Below are 17368 nucleotides of genomic sequence, written 5' to 3'. Positions count from 1 at the left end.
CTTGTTAACGTCTAAATACTGCTTTAAGCAGAGTTCAGTGAGCCTCAAATGATGTGTATAAAAGATGTCAAAAGAAGGCTAATACTGCACTGCAATTGTTCACCCCCCTCCCCCCAAAATAAACTAAAAAAGGAAAAAAAAAAAAAAAAAAAGTCAAATAATTATGTACATAATTACATAAAAAAATTATTAATTATTTACAAGAAGATATGTATACATGGCAACGATTGGACTCTTTAGAAAATGGAAATAAAAATTTATTTTTTTGCTCCCTTGGCATATGAACCCTGGTGCGTGCCCACACAGAGAACGCATGCATTTGAATGGTCAATGCATGCCGCAAGCTAAGAAACCCAAGCTTAGATAAAACAATGCTATTCATCAAGCCCCATTGAAGGTGGATATGGGAGCTATGAAGGTGGTGAAGTTGTGACAAACAGCAGAACGGCCACTTCTGTTTTCTTAGCTGTGAAAGTTGAAAGCTACACTACACAGGGAAGATGACGTAAGTAAAAAGAGCCATGATGGCGGCGCTGATGAGGCAGGAGATGGGCACGGTCACAAACCAGGCCATGAAGATGTTGCGGAAAAGACGCCAATCGACGGCTTTACGGGAACGCATCCAACCCACGGCTACCACAGAACCCACCTAAAGGAGAGAGGAGATGGATTCTAATTAGACAAGATCCACCATTAGGCTCAACTACATTACAGTACAATTAAGAATTCCACCATTTCTTCAGTTTGATATCATCTAATCCAACATAGAAGAGATGTAGCAAGTACCAAACCAAAAGTTTAAATACACCTACTTTATACAAATGAATGCTTGAAATAAGCCATGCCAAAAAAAAAAAAAAAAAGAAAGATTTATCTATAATCTTTATATTATAATTTTTATTTATATTATATATATATATATATATATATATATATATATATATATATATATATATATATATATATATATATATATATATATATATATATATATATATAAAGCATTATATGCATAATTGAAAAGAAACTTTTTTTAAGAGCTAAACATTACATAAGCTTTGTTTCGATTTTTTTAATTTTATTTTTAACTGGGTTTAATTTATTTATATCTTCCACCTGGCCAATATCCAATCCATCTGGAAAATAGTGTTTCCCCAGAACTGTAAATATTTACATATACATATGTTTATATATAAACTTTATATTTGAAATGAATGTGTTGTTTCCTTTTGTAAGTTTATTATTACGCTCTTACAAAAGAGAATACATGGCTTTACTGCGGATTTCACACAAGCATTTTCATGCCTACAATACATACATCATAATTTCAGACATCTGACCTTGCTTTGACTTTTTTTGATCAATCCCAAAATCATAAGTTAATTTTTTGGTTACAATGATAATTCTATAAAAACCCTACAAACACTGTCACTTGTTCTGAGATAATAAAAACAGAACAGATTAGGGATTTTATCCTCCATGTCAAATGACTGACCACGTAGTTCCCCGTTTACTTTACTCCATGTGACTGACTTACGACACTCTTTAGTGGTCCATTTGTATAAACCTAAATTAAATTAAGCACTGGATGATAGTAAACATCTTAGTGTGTGCATGTGTAAAAAGCAAAAAAGTATTTACATATAACCTCCTTACTATTTATAAAATAAATAGATTGTAAATAGTAAGAGGCATTATAAGTAAGATTTTTTCAGACAACACTACCACAAGATTGGCGTGGAAAAACAAACTCCCGGTTTGCACCCTGTAGTTATCCTCCTACACTGCAGTCTGGACTTCTCCACCCCATTCAAATGGGCCTGTGCCATTGGCCTGCTTTGCATCAGCTCATGTTTGCATAGTGTGTATGACTGTGCGTGATTTGTTCATTTACCTTGCAGTGGGTGGTGGAGACGGGCAGACCGATGTTGGAGGCGACGACCACAGTGACTGCTGAAGCCAGCTCGATGCTGAACCCACTGTAAAGACAAAACTGAGTTTAGAACAATGTAATAAAGTGTAAAAAGTTCCACATGTCACAAGGATACAAAAAACAGCACATGTATAAATAATCAACAGTACACAGAAACGAGCAAATGAGCGCACACACCTGGAGGGAGTGATGGGAGTAAGGTCTCGGCCCATTGTCTGGATGACTCTGCGGCCCCAGACCCACAGTCCGATGCAGATGCCCACTCCTCCATACAGCAGCAGCCAGAGAGGAGTCGGAGCAGTGGTATTAACAGAGCCGCTCTGATAAACCAGCCACAGTGCCACCAATGGTCCAATAGCGTTACTGCATGAGGGTGAGATAAACAAAGGACAAAAAAAATGTAACTATTTAAGCATGCGATCTTGTGGGATGGTTATCGTGCAAACGTAGGTAAAGTGGAACCTCGATACTCGGAGAAACATTTCAAAAGAGTTTGTACTAATATTATGCAATTTATTAAATTAAAAAGGTCATAGAACGTAACCCCTGTGAGTATCGAGGTTGCACTGTATTTGTTTACAGTCCTGATTAGGTTATGCAACAAGTACACAAACACTTTCATTTCCAGATCAAAAACAAGAGCATAGGTAAGGACAAGATAAACTTGAGATTTTGAATTACAACATTGGATACATGAAATATCATTTGACTGAAATCAAAAGAATTTAATCAAATTATTAAATATTTTATGTATCCAATGTAATTCCAAATCTCCAGTTTATCTTGCCCTATGCTCTCGTTACACTTAAGCAATTACATGACCATGAAGAAATGATAATTTGCAATAAAAATAAAAAAGGAATCTGCTTTGAATTTAGCATATTAGAACTAAGGCTCTCCCATACCTGACATCATTTCCACCATGAGCAAAAGAGCCAAAGCAGGCAGTAAGAATCTGCAGGAACTGGAAGAGTATGGAAACTTCAGGTTTATCTGCATCGGTCTTTTCTTCCTCCAGTGAACTGCTGTTGCTTCCTCTATCCTCCTCTTTTATCTCAAGGGTCACTTCTGCATCTCCAAGGCCGTCTTCGGGGGCACCACTCTCAGCCACAGCATTGCAGTAGCTCGTGTAGCTGTCCATGCGGACCCTCTTGCGCTCTTGCACCTTGTCTCCTTCCTCTGAAGCACGGAAATCCGAGTCTCGGGGCTTGAACTCGCCATGAAGACCAATGATGGCCATGGTGTAGGAGGTGTAGCTGTTGTTGCGTCGGATGGGTCGGTCGCCTGTCTCGCCCATGCAGTCGCCTACTTTGGCAAGGTGCAGCTTGTGCAGCAGGTCCTTGTAGAGACCAGAGTCCTTGTGGACAGTGTGGTACTGACTATAGCCGTTGCTGGGGGCGGTGGGGCCGTTGTTGAACTGAACATGGACTGATTTGGAAGCTGATCAAAAGAAATGCATAATTAATATATTTATAATATGGATAAAAGATCATTTTATTTTTGTCTCTTTGAAAGCACTATTTATTATATGATTGCTTGAGTGACTTGGGGGAATCTTAAATTTCCGGTGGATGTCTGTGCAAAATTGCTTCTGCCTCAAAACTTACCGCTCCCATTGCTGATTTCACCCTCTTTTGGTTCGAAGTCGTCAGAGTCTCCTATGTCAAAAGTGACTCTACGTTCTTCACAAGGAGGAGCACTGGGGGTCAGTGTGGATGTGGGCACCTCAGGAACATTCTTGAGGATGGGACAGTGTGCCTCCACCACCATTTCCCTCTTTTCCATTAGGGGACTTTCTGAAGGGCTAGATTTGATCTCACCTGGAGAAACAAAGAGGACACAAAAAATAAAATAAATTAATTCTTCCCACAATTCCAATTCTTCACACAAACACACAGGTAACAGCAGGATCTTTGCAAATATACTTCACTGCAGCTAAATTTCAAAACAGTGTTATTATGGAAGTGTAGGGAACGCAAACAAACACCGGATGTCTGAAGACATCCTGCCAAAAGCAATATGAAATGCATACACAACACCAAAAACCCCTGTTGTCAAACTTACATTGTACATACTGTTTTTTCATCTACATTTGTTCCCTCTATTCATGTTAATTAGAATTTTTTCCTAACTTATATTGCATTATTAAGAATTATTTTAATGTAGGCATTTAAACTACACCGATTTTAAAACCCCTTGCTCCTCTTTTTGTCTCTAATCCTGTGCTAGAACGTTCTCGGGTCTGTTTGTCATGTTGCTTTAACCAATTATCAAGGTCCAACATCCTTGCGGCACGTGATCGACATGGTCAAATGTGCAATGGTACAACGCTTCACATTTGCCTGCAGTAACCTCAACGCAGACTCTGAACAGGGTTAGTGTCTAAGCAAAAACTATTCTAATCCACCAGGTAAAGTCCAATTACTGGATAACTGACCCAATGACATCACTGACCCGGTCTTACACAAGCAGCACAACAGAATTACAAAGCAACAACAGTGTTTAATACCCCAGGGCAAAGGCTCAGGGTTTTTTCAGAGCTAATGTGATTGAAAAGGATCTCTTAGCGGCTTGTCAGTCACATGACCACTTCCGAACAACCCGAGGCCACGTCAGTGTGGATCGTAAGCACTGAATAATTTACACCATTTAAAGTGTTTAAGAGTCATTATCGAGATTAATCATATAAAATACATGTAGCCTCATTTGCAGCCACGTGGCAATATTTTGGACAAAGGTTGTGTTAATGGGAAGAACACAAGTTAATAAATAAATGAGTTCTGCAATTACAGATTTAAAAGAAGGCTTGTTTATAGCCCACATTTCTAAATGCTGCTTGGCCACAATTATTTGCAGTCAAATTGCTTGTCATTCATTTAGGCACCATGTGGGCTGAAATAATTAACACCTTGTATTTCCGTTTAAAGCGAACCACACCATCACATGATCCAACACAAACTAGAGAAATAAACAAACTTTACTTACGCTTAATTTTTCTCTTGAGGTAGGGGCAAACAGCAAACCAGACGATGAGTCCAGTGAGGATGGCACATCCGATGGAGAGGACAAGGGTTCCCCACCAGGGCAGCGCATCAAATCCCAGCACTGCGGGGCCAGCGTAAATACGAGAGAAGGGGCCGAGAAGGGGACCAGGGGGAAATAGAAAGAAAGAGACGAAAGGTGGTTTTGAGACAAAAATGGCAGCATGTGCTACCGGAACAGATTTCTGAAAGAAATCATTCAAGGGTGAGACTGAATTACTTAATCCTAGCTGTTAATAATGTTAGCACTGGAGACACATGAGGAAAATAAAATAAAAATATGGTGTATTTAAGGCGGGAAAATTTGGATCCTGAGGACTTCTTTGCTGTTAAAAATAAATCAGATGACGATTAAAACTAGAGTTAAAATGACACCATAAACCACCGGCGTCATCTGCAACCACGTGGCAAATGTGACAGGTAGGTAACAAGTGCAAAGTCTGGCATGCGATACCACCAAAGAGATGGCAAAGCGTGAATAGCAGCAAAATGCCGCAGTGGCACAGGACTGTTAATGATTTACACAAAAAGTATATTGCTAGAAAGACTTCAGGGCTGCAGATCACCTGCTGGATAGAAATTAGGATCAGAGGAAAAGCATACAATTGGTTCAGAAATTTTAAAGTCATACCCAAGGATGAAAATGCACCAGGATAGATTAATTAGAGATTGCAACTGGACTGACTTAAGTTTGCCTGCCATTAAATTTTTTTTTTTATAATTAAATAAAAAATGTCCCTACTTGAGCCAAATCATTTTGGTGCCAAGACTGCAGAAAGCGAATGTGATCAACATAGTGCTGGCACAAGACATGGCCGTTAGACTAAACCTTGCTATGTGTGAAGTAAAAACACAAGTCAGCAAACCCGGTTGTGCTTTTTTTTTTGTTTTTTTCCTGAAAGAAAAAAAAAAAAAAAGAAAAAAAAAAAAAGGACAGGGAGGGGGAGAGATGAATGCGTGTAGAAATGTTCTGGACGAGACCGGTTACAGCGAGCAGTGGCTCTCCGCCTCCTGCACTGACTCACGTGCTCCTGCAGCACACTGCTGTGACTTGCTCCACTTACACTAATAAAAGAGAAAGAACTGTGGGTGGTGTATTTTTTTTTTTTAAATGCTACTCTTTCACATGACCGAGTGCCTCATGGAAAAGGCTTAACAGGTGTGTGAGAACGATGGGAGGAGGTCCAGATAGTATCAGCTGAACAAAAACAAACATTATAATCCAAAAATTTGAGACTTTGAAAATATTTTTTGTTTGTGTTGGGAAAAGAAAATGGGGAAAAACGAGTGGCAAATCCTGTGTTTACTGTGGTTTAAGTTTAAAAATAATAAATTGGAAGGTATGCACTGTTCGTCACATGAGAATGACGCATTAAAAAAAATAAGGGATGCTGCTGCACCACAACCATGGGATAAACGGAGAGAAAACGACTGTAGCTCAACTTAAATACCACTTTCACAGACTATAAACCCCCAACTAAAACCACAGCTTCTGGTGTAAAACAAGAGCTATTATTCCCCTCAAAAACGGTGGAGTGCCATACTTTATTGCCATGACTGTCTGATGACTATTTATGATTTATTTGGAAGAAAAGGGGCAGTTGTTTTTTGCTTTGTGGTAATGCAATGTCTGGTATAACTTGTTTCTGGTGTAAAGGGGACACGTTTACTACTAAAAAGCCATTTGTGTCAACATAAAAAAAAAAAGAAGAGAAATTGACTATAGATAATATTTGCCTATTACAGGAAGGCAATCCAACACGTCTTTTCAGCAACAGGAAATCACAGACCTTATCAAAAAATAAATAAAAAATTAGATCATCTCATGGTTTCCCATGAAATGTTTCTTCTGATTTCCTAAGAGAGCACTAACCAGGTTTAAAACAGTTATTTATGTTTCAAGTCCATTTCAGATTCATAATGAGTTATAAACAGTTACACTGAAAGGATAAAAGCATGAAACCTGTTTTTTTTTCCGAGGCTGTAACAGCACAAGCATTTGGCACGAGGTGAAAGTGATTAATGCAGTTAAAACTGGTAAAAAACATTATACATGCAACATTTTCACATATAGATTTTTTCCTCATCATACAATTTGATTAAAAGGAATGCTCTACTCTACACGTCAAACGTTGTAAAACCACAAGAGCCTCGATCAGTTGTCACAGTGCCACAAATATCAAAACATAAATTTTACTATAAAAATATTCTCCTCCACTTTTTACAGTGCTCAATATTAACCTTCTCAGACAAAGGACTCTAAAAACTGTGTTGTGAAAGTGGTAGCTTCCTGCTGTTCAGTAGAATCTGAACACATTAAATAATGAGTCATTCCTCAAACTTAAATCTTCTTGGATAAATTAACATAATATTTTATAATTTACTATATTTTCAATTTACATTTATTTGTTGGGTGTGTTTGGTCTTCAGGTGTTTGCAAAACACACCCAAGTTATTTATCATGCACTGCGGTTTATAAGGCCTTGTTAAATGCAACAAGAATGGCAGAGCTGCTTTTCAAGTAAACTGTTAAGTAACATGTAACTTTGGTTGTCTCATGGCTAAAGCTCACGTGTAGCAATTGGGAAACAACATCATGCAGGTGACACGAATTAGGTTACTGTGTACCAAGACAAGATATTTTTCAACTCCTACTCTTAAGCAACCAACTCAAAAACAAGAAGTGTGTTGGCTTTGATTTATATTGCACTTTATCAAGTTATAAAACTTACATATTGCTTGTGTAAAATACTAGAACCTCATGATTTTATTGCTGCCTAACCTGTCAGCTAGAGCTCGGCCACCAGATTAGGTTTAGAGTAACCATTCTGAACAAACATGAGGCCAGTCACCTCTTTTCAGTTTACTTTACAAAATCACAGGTCACACTGTTACACCCTGACTGGGCAGGATGACAGGTAAGAGTTTGAAAGCATGTAAAATTTTAAGTAGACTAGTGTACTCGCTAATGGCAAGTGAAATCAGAGAGGACTCTCCTCTGTGTGATGTGAATGAGAAGATGCAAACTGTTTTTTTCAGCCTGTGAGCAAGCCACCTTAACATTCATGCGAAGCACAAACAGCAAGCTGACATGTGCCATGTGAGGCTTCTGGACTCTATTCATTCCACCCTTGAAATGATCATTTACGGTTTTACATAACAAAAGAAAGGATGGTGTGTGTGTGTGTGTGTGTGTGTGTGTGTGTGTGTGTGTGAGTGTGTGTGTGTGTGTGGGGGGGACTTTCTAGGCAAAACCATTACTGCTGAATCTGGGCTTCGCTGGGATGAGGGAGTTATTTGTGTATTTCCATCAGTTTACCACTAGCAGCAGTGCCCGGCTCAGTGAGTGCTTTACAACAATAAACAAATTAAACCTGAACTGGGCGGGATATACCGAGAAATGAGACTTCATACCACAGCGAGGAAGTGCGTTCTCTTTAATCCTAAACTGCCGTTTTATATAGGCTCTAACTAGACACCCATTTCAAACAAACCAAGAGCAGTGAAATGACGACTCGCAGCATGCGGCACTACTCGTAATAAGCTGCTAAACTCGTGTCTTTTTTGCGCAACCATGTTATTTGCATTAGGCTTCAAGAACATTCCTCAATCCAAAGACTGCAGGGCCTCAACACAATGCATTTGTGTGATAAATATGATGGCAATGGCAATGCTTTTCAAGTCCTAGCAAGTCGATGTACCAAGTTTTGTACCACTTCAGGAATAATAAGCACTTACATATCGTGCTCAATGTGTTGCATTAATAAAAAAATTAATTTAAAAAAAAAAAAAAAAAACACCTGTATAGTGGTACACTCAGGCAGTTGCTAAAATACACCAATCCATGAATCCAGGTAATTGCTGAAGCAAGATTGGTCTAAAAACACAATGTTTCAGCCCTCTGGGTGAGAGAGCAACGACTACATGTTTGAGAATGGTACAGACGAACTCAAGTAAACTGTGCTTAGAGGGCATTTGCTCATGAAGACTGGTCTACTGCTCCTGAAGCTGATCCAGAAGCAGATGACACGAAGTCAGCAAAGTGAGTCCAAAACTCTGGCGCTAATCCTCGCATTAATCTGGTTCCGGAATTGGAGAATAAACCGGAGCAGAAGTGTTTGTTGAACTGCACAGGAGTGAGAGGTGGGGAATGACTTAAAATATGAGCAGGTCTCCCATCTCTGTCTAGTTCAAATGTCATTAAATTGGTGCTTTTTTAAATCTAAACCTAAAAACAATCATTTCTGGTGGATCAAATAAGAGCAGTCAAAATGACCATTAGCAAACAAAGAAATTCAGCCCTTTTTGCAACTTTAAAGCTGCGTGTTCAGTCTTCTCACCATTGGGTACATCACATGCAATGCGACATGCATTAGAAAGATTTTGCATAGTCATGCTTCTCTTCCTTTTATAGATATTGAGCCGAATGTCTTATTGATCCACTCAGATAGCAGCCAGCCTCAACTACCTCTTTTAAAAAAAAAAAAAAAAAAAAAAAATTCTAAACTAAAAAAAATTATGCTATCGCTACCTCCTTTCTCAGGTTGACTTAAATCAGTTTGTGTGTAGTTGGGCCTGGTGGTGCAAGTGCATATGATGCACCTTCCAGTGCCTAATAAGAGTGCATACATGCCACACACTCCTATCTGTGTATCCTGTCATACTCTGGCCTGAAGCCTTCATATACGGCCCAGGCCAGCTGACTCCTTGCATTGTTGATCCCTGTAGGTAGAAGAAAACAAAAAGGAGCAAAAAAACGCTCATTTAATGAGGTTCCCAAATGTTATGTATTAAAAAGTATGCACAGCAAAGAAAAAAAAGAAAAAAAAAAGGAAAAAAAAAAAAAAGAAAAAGGGGGCTACTCTGATGAAGATTCAGTTTGATGGACGGCAAGTGTACTCCATTGATTTTATTTCTTTCCTCCGTGTTCAAAAAGGACAGAAAGCCTGATACAAAGGTCAAGATTACAAAAAAAATAAAATAATAAAAGTAATGCAGCACGGTCATTTCCATCTGGCTTCCTCTAGTTAGTAATCTTAATGACGTTCACAAACAGTGTTGCATCAGTCTGTTAGGCCTCGTGTTAAGGGGAAAGGCTTACCCATAAAGAGAAATGGATGTGACAGGAGAACAATACTCACTCGGTGCGCCTGTATACATGATGGAGAACATGTTGATTCCCAAAGTGACAGCATAGAAGACAGGCAATGCCCTGAGTCCATTGGGAACCGGATCCTTCTACAAACATGAAGGCAAAGGAAAAAAAATTAGACACCTTAACAATAATACAAAGTGCAGCCAATATCACAGAGTGGCTCCCCCCAGTATAATATGTACAAAAAGAGAGACATCAGTTTTTCATGAAGTCTGTCTGATCTTCAATGTCCTCATTGTGGCACCTCTGCCATTATGCTAATTCAACCTTTAGCGCAACTCATGGTGTGCAAACAGATTTCCTGTTCTTACCTTCTGCAAGATAAATACGCGGACAAAGTAGAAGAGAACTGCCGACATAAAGCCAGAGAGGAGAGGAGAGAGGAACCAAGACGCAACTGTAAGAGAGACAGGGAGGAAGGGGGGTAAATCACTCAGTAAATATTTCTAATCCTTTAACATTCATCCTTTACAAATTATTTGTCTATAGAAAAGAATCTGTGGTAAGTGTTCAGATGGAGCATGGATACTACAAAACTGAATGTTGGAGTAAGGTAAATAAATAAGCTACTTTACTGATCATCTTTAAACCAGACCATACGACTTAATTAAATGCGAATTACTACGGTTTTGTTTTTCTGCAATCAACTCACTGACACACTGTACATCAAGCCTTAAATTTTGCTTCATTATATACTTTTTTAACCTAATCCTTTTTATGTAAACTCTTTAGATTTAAAAGATCTAGGACTTACCGATTCGCAGAAGCTCAATCCACCGAACTCCCTGTAGACCTTTTGCCACTAGCGAAAAGCCGATGGTGGCTCCCACAATGCAATGTGTACCAGAAATGGGGAGTTTGAGGAAAGAAGCCAGCAGTTGCCACACAGCAGAGCCTGGAGATTTCAAGAAGAAAAAAATATTAAAATCTTCACTGGTAATAATATTTACGTTAAAATGTATCAATCCATTACAGGCAGGTCACTTACCAAACATCGCGCTGACTGAGCCGGCCATGAGAACGTGCTCAGAGCCGTTGTACATGTTCACGTCGATGATCCCTTTGCGTATCGTCTCGCTCACTTTGGCTCCTAGCAGCACAGATCCCAGGGTTTCAAAGATGGTAGCAAGGATGCACGCGACTTTCAGGGTGACCACGCCAGAGCCCACAGCAGTGCCAAAAGAGTTGGCAACGTCATTAGCTCCCACAGAAAAGGCTAGGATGAAGGCTATGATGAAACCGACAATCAGGAGCCACATGTAGTCGGTCAGCGGGCCCTGAGCGACTTGGGCAATAGAGGTCATCAGTATTACTGAAGCTAAAGTTGTCGACACCATTTTGTGCAAAAGCTTTTTGATTCTTCTCTTTCAAGTTTTAAATAGCGTCACAATCTTTTAGGGTTTCAAAAAAGCTAAAAATAAGCCCTTGATTTAAGCAGCACGCTAGAATTGTTTAAATAACTGAGGTACTAGTGTTGAAAAAAAATTTCTGAAATTCCCCTAACCTACCTACCTTCACCCTCTGCTAAAACAGCAATTTAGAGCAAATCCAGACACTACTGAGTGAATCTGCAATGCTGTAAGATGTAAACTGGCGTGTAATGCGGAGGGAGAGGGTGGAGTGAGGGGGCTATTGCTATCCTCTGAATATACTAGTGCTGCTAAAATGTGTTTTAGTTTGGCCTATTAGGCTGAAAGAACGGACATCCATTGTGCAACAGAGAAGATGGATGAATGGAAGCTCATTCCTGAAAAGTAAAAAAAAAAAAAACAAAAAGGGAAGATTTCCCTAAGTTTATTGTTTACAGATTAACAATATACAGTGTTTACTAATGCTACAGTCTGATTGATGCAACAGCCATGCATAGTTCAAAAACATGAGTTGTTCAAGTGAACACAGCAATCATATCAAAAACATCTTACTCTGCTTTTAATCTGGACCTGAAAGTATTCGAAAAATGATAAACAGCAGAGGACACATTTTTACAATTCTTCAGAGCACTGTATTACTTCCATCTTTGCTACAGATCATAAGCACTACACAATAAATTGTTACGTGTATGTCACAACACGCAGTTACCATGGAAACGGACATGCGCTTCAGTGTGGTAACATTCCTGAGCCTTCATGTTTCAGTGATTAAGTGTGCAGTATTACTGCAATGCCACCACAGTTTACAGAAAGGATCTCAACCTTCCGAGTGCCCCATGTGAGAGTGGGCTGCTTAGATATACAGTAACAGGGGTTGTTATGCAGCATGTACTGCAGATAAAGTGTGTCCTGTTTGACACATCACTATGCTCAGCTCTCTCCTCAAGCAAAACATTTTGAAGGACAGATTTGTGTCATGGGAAGTAGTAGCTCAGTCGTTAAGATGGACTTCCTATTAGAAGGTTGCGAGTTCAAATCTCAACACCACAGAGTGGGCGTTTTTGGGCCTTTAAGCAAGACCCTTAAAGCTCAAATGCTTAGTTGTATAAACGAACATCAATACTGTAATACTTGGTACTTGTTTTGAATCACATCACCTGTCACACTACAAGCATAACTAGGGGGCAGAAAAGAAAAATAGACACTAACCAGATTCGAAACCTTTTATATACGATTTGAAAGCAAGCATCAACATATAACAGCAGAAAATATGGCTGCTGGCTGGTCTGTTTTTAATGTGAAAATGTCTAGCTTTGTTAAAAGTGGATTAAAATAAAAAAAAAAATAAAAAACAATCACTAGCATTGTATATTGTATTCAATTTATTAAGCGTGGCCCTGCCTAATCATTGGGTTAGCTAATAATTTAGCAGTTTGTTACTACATACAGTTGTCATACTGTACTTTGTAGATATCAGTGAGCCATTTATGGACATGGCTATTTTTTGGGGTGCTACTAATCCAAAAGGTCACGTATTCAAAGCCCCACCCAGACGTGACCAGTCCAAAGCAAAAAGCAAATGGCAGCTCACATTTCAAGCCATGTGTTGCTGAGCTCTGCAAAAATATTCAATCTATAGAAATAACTTGTAAAAAGAAACAAATGTACAGGGATTATGTGAGTTCATTGAAAACTTTTACATGAAGTATTTGGAATACAAGGGGTTAAATGTGATCATAACCGTTTAACTACTACGTTCTACTTCCTACACCCTTCAACAATAAACCATTTCATTCTTGACTCGCACTTGAGCAACTGCTAGGTGGAGATTTTAAAAACCACTTTTGCCTGAATCCAGCCATAACAAGACACTGCATAGACTAAGCAAGGACTTAGACACATGGCAAACATGCGTCATGAACACACCAGACCCAAAGCAAAGTCTCTGGTTTGGCCTGGAACGTGCAGGTAACATCCGTGTAGGCGGCGATCAAACAGAGAGGCACCATATGCCAAGAGGGAAAAGAGTTTTTTCCACAACACGCTGACTTCACCATGCACGGCCCAATATTTACGTCTGGTATCGAATAATAGACCTTTATCCTAACTAAAAAATAGACACTAACAGATCAAAATTACATCATTTTTAAAGCAACATACTTGAAATATTAATGTGAGCACATTCTAGTTAGTTTGGTGCCTCCTATGATTACATAAATGTAGCACCTTGACCCTGGAGAAACCTGGTGGGTTTGTTGATGAAGCAGAAGTTTGACCAAAACCCTGTTTGTAATATTTAGCTGTATGACTTTGTTGATTTTTTGAGGAACCACAAGCTGGTCTAGACTTGTATTCATCCCAAGATACAAGCTTGCACTTGTAAGACCAGACGTTTTTACCACCACTGGTCGAAAGCGACGGTACGAATGGGATTACATTATTGCAGACATGCAGGGTGGAGGTGCTCCCATGGCTAGATGTATTCCTCAATGACAAAAGCTCAATATTTGGCCAATAGCCACGTCCTTCTGTTCACTTCCTGTCCCTGCACGCTGGTCGGTTAATTTCCGCGTCCCTTTTTTTTATTATTATTTCGGCTTTAACACGTGTAAAGGAGAACAACCACGCTTATTTTGACACTTACACAGATCAGGAAAGCGGGTAATAGCCTACATGACAGCGTTTGGAAGCTAAATAATCCAGATCAGCCGTTTATTACGAAGCTAACCACGACTAATTCACGGAGCACGAGACCGGTTTAAGGATAATCCCAGTCTATAATAATAGCTAGTCTGGCTCCTAAATGGCTCTTGTTTCATTTCCTATATAGTGCAAAAAACAATTAAAGGATCATAACGACATCGTTTTGGTGCAGTGTCCCATTTCTTCATTTCAAAACCTACAATGAATTAGTGATGGGGATTCCAGCCCTTTCTATGGAATCGAATCAATTGATACATCGCCAGAACAAGAATCGACTCTACAATTAGAAAGACTTTGACGCGCTCCACAGCTGCTTTCCTGGTTATTGAAAAGAACACACAAATTTTGTGCGAAGTGACATTCGTGCATGTATATCGTATCCGTTGGATAAACTCATGGTGTCCACACTAAGATGAGTCGACTCAAAGAGCATAGGAGTCGACTCGTGCACGAGAATACATTGAAACAATGAATTAGTCAATCTAAAGGTTATAATACCTCACATTATTTGACGAACTGCATACAAACCCTACAGTACAGTAGGAAATAGCAATGTTAAGCGTTTACGTGTATTATTTCATCTTTTGGTGCGTGTTATTTCGCAAGACCAGACCGGCATTCACTTTTATTACACGTGCGACACTGACAAGCGCGGAAAAAGAACCGCGGAAACAAACGGACGGCCATTTAAAAAAATACACAGTCACACTGAATTACGAAATAACACCACATGATATTAAATAATATTAATGTGCCCCTTTATACTATGTAAAAAAAATAAATCATTTAAGACAACACGTTCAAGTTCCGTTCATAGCTGTAGGCGCGGTTAGCTAGCACCGACTAGCCTAGCCCGCGCCAAGACCAACCCAGAAAAATGTCATTTATCGTCACAAACTAAAATTTCTAAAATACCATTTCATAGGCAAATAGACAAAATACGTATCACAACAATGGACAAAAAGGTATCTTACCACGCTAAAAGACAGATGATATCTCAGTTTCTCTTCTTCTCCTTTTTTTTTCCCCGCGCCCGCCTAACGCTTAGGTACGAGTGCCCGCGCTATGTAGTTTAAAATTAAACCGATATAAATGTCAAAATTAGACTCGAAATGAACCCGCTCGGCACCTACAGCAAACTAAAAAACAACAACACGGAATCTAACACAGTGTCACTAAATTATTCTTAAACTGCTCAAAACCGCCTAAAACCCGAACTCCAGCTTCTGAGGAAATCCCGCTCAGCTGCGCTCTTATATGGTCTCTCCGCTCCACGCGCTCGCCAAAGTCGGAAGTCTCGCGTTTTTCCCTCTCACTCGCTGTCACGCTGACGCCTGGAATCCCCGCCCACATTTCCTTTTTTGGAGACGTGTGTAAAAAAAAAAAAAAAAAAAAAAAAAAAAAAAAAAAGGAACAGAAAAGAAAAGAAAAACCCGCACCGCGCTGGACTAAACTGGTTTGAGGCGAGCAAATGTCCCAATGTCGCTGTGTGGCTTTCTGAATTACTTTGTCTTTTACCTCCATAAAGTCTTTATTTTACAAAATTATCCCTATCTATCTATCTATCTATCTATCTATCTATCTATCTATCTATCTATCTATCTATCTATCTATCTATCTATCTATCTGTCTATATGTCTGTCTGTCTATCTATCTATCTATCTATCTATCTATCTATCTATCTATCTATCTATCTATCTATCTATCATCTGTCTATCTAACACTCCAATTCTTTTCAAACCTGTCATGACGTGATTTGATTTTAATTCTTGTACATTTTTCCCAGATATTTTTGAATAGTTGTATTTATTAAATTGTTTACCATAGGGTGCACATGCTTCCATTAAACCACTCAGAAATACTGAGTACTGTTAAACTTTAAACCAAGTCAAGGGACAGTTGATCTTTTCTGTTCTTTCCTTTTTTTTTTTTCTGTACCGGACGTTTTCCCTGCCACTCAGCCTTTCCATCCGGACATATTTTCTTCTTACATCAGCTGTAACACTAACGCTGGTTCACTATAAACCTATTCAAAAAAGAAACACCTCTCAGAACACCTCAGTTTATCTGAAATTCATGGTTAAACTATAAACTGAGTTACAGGACGGTTGATTCGTGCTGGACACAGTCAAATTCAGGATCCTGTCAGCCAAAAGACACCAGACTTTGTCCCTCCCTTTTGGCCTTCCTATCAGCGCACATGCTCTACCCACATCGACTGGTCTGCTAAAACCTTGCCATCAGTTTCTCTATGCTTAAGCAAAAATAGCCCCAGACAGTACACATTAGTAGCTCTGAATAGCTTCAGACTACACAGTAGAACATTTACCTGACACTCTCAGTAAACACTTTCGCTTAGTTACAAACATTATCTCACAAGAATGCATTTTTCTATATTGTCTGTCACAATATCTGTCTCAAACTCATTACTAAAACCTGGAATTACAGGATGTATCTATTGTTTTTTGGGGCACAAAAGGAAACCACTGTTTGTAAACATGTTTTTTCAGTGGGTATGATGGTAAGACTGTTTACTATTACTGTGGTTTCTCTGTTTTCTCTCTAAACACAACTGGGATGGACTAAATAGCAGAAAAAAAGTATTTACTGGGAATGTTGCCTTTGCTCTAATAAATTCTTGTTCCTGCCTAAACAAATATATTTAACACATTTAAAAATCATGTGTTATAGCTGTAAGCTTACATTTTTTATCAATTCAAAACATTTCAGAATGGAGAAATTTTGCATTTCAGGGTTTCTCAGTAACAACTATATATATTTTTTTATTTTGTGTTATGACTGCATGAGTGACTGGTGAAGGAACAGCTTTTAGCTGCTATAACATAAGTGATAACAGGAAATGGTTCATGTTAATCATCAGGATAATTTAATGAGTAATTATGGCACTGTCCTTTAAATAAATATAAGAATTGTACTCTTTGCTTTAAGAGTATGTTCCTTTCCAGTTATTAAAATTTGTACACTTAACTTTGAGTTGTTGATTATTTTTCTATAACAGCATGTCCCTTCATGATTTGTTTCATACTTACAGTAGCTTTGATCACAGTAAGTTGGGGGAAAATGGTTAAATTATGTTTTTTTTTTTCTCCACATCATATACAGTTGGGCAAAAAAGTATTTAGTCAGCAACCAATTGTGCAAGTTC

The 17368-nt window shown here is 38.8% G+C and overlaps 1 protein-coding gene across 1 annotated transcript; it reads right to left on the bottom strand.

The window, feature by feature from the left end:
* Positions 1-235: 235 nt before the first annotated feature.
* On the bottom strand, positions 236-15479 carry slc20a1b (solute carrier family 20 member 1b). Its single transcript, XM_046861113.1, has 11 exons — positions 15177-15479; positions 11118-11876; positions 10884-11024; positions 10441-10526; positions 10116-10212; positions 4919-5038; positions 3541-3753; positions 2839-3373; positions 2111-2296; positions 1895-1979; positions 236-649 (listed from the first exon to the last, which is right to left on the bottom strand). The coding sequence occupies exons 2-11, from the start codon at positions 11464-11466 to the stop codon at positions 488-490; spliced, it is 1974 nt and encodes a 657-aa protein (XP_046717069.1). The 5' UTR covers positions 11467-11876; positions 15177-15479; the 3' UTR covers positions 236-487.
* Between the last annotated feature and the right edge of the window lie 1889 nt (positions 15480-17368).

Source organism: Silurus meridionalis, chromosome 11 (genome assembly GCF_014805685.1).
Source record: "Silurus meridionalis isolate SWU-2019-XX chromosome 11, ASM1480568v1, whole genome shotgun sequence".
In the NCBI taxonomy this organism is placed as follows: domain Eukaryota; kingdom Metazoa; phylum Chordata; class Actinopteri; order Siluriformes; family Siluridae; genus Silurus; species Silurus meridionalis.
The sequence above is the reverse complement of the archived record's forward strand: the minus strand, read 5'-3'. Positions and strand labels throughout refer to the sequence as shown.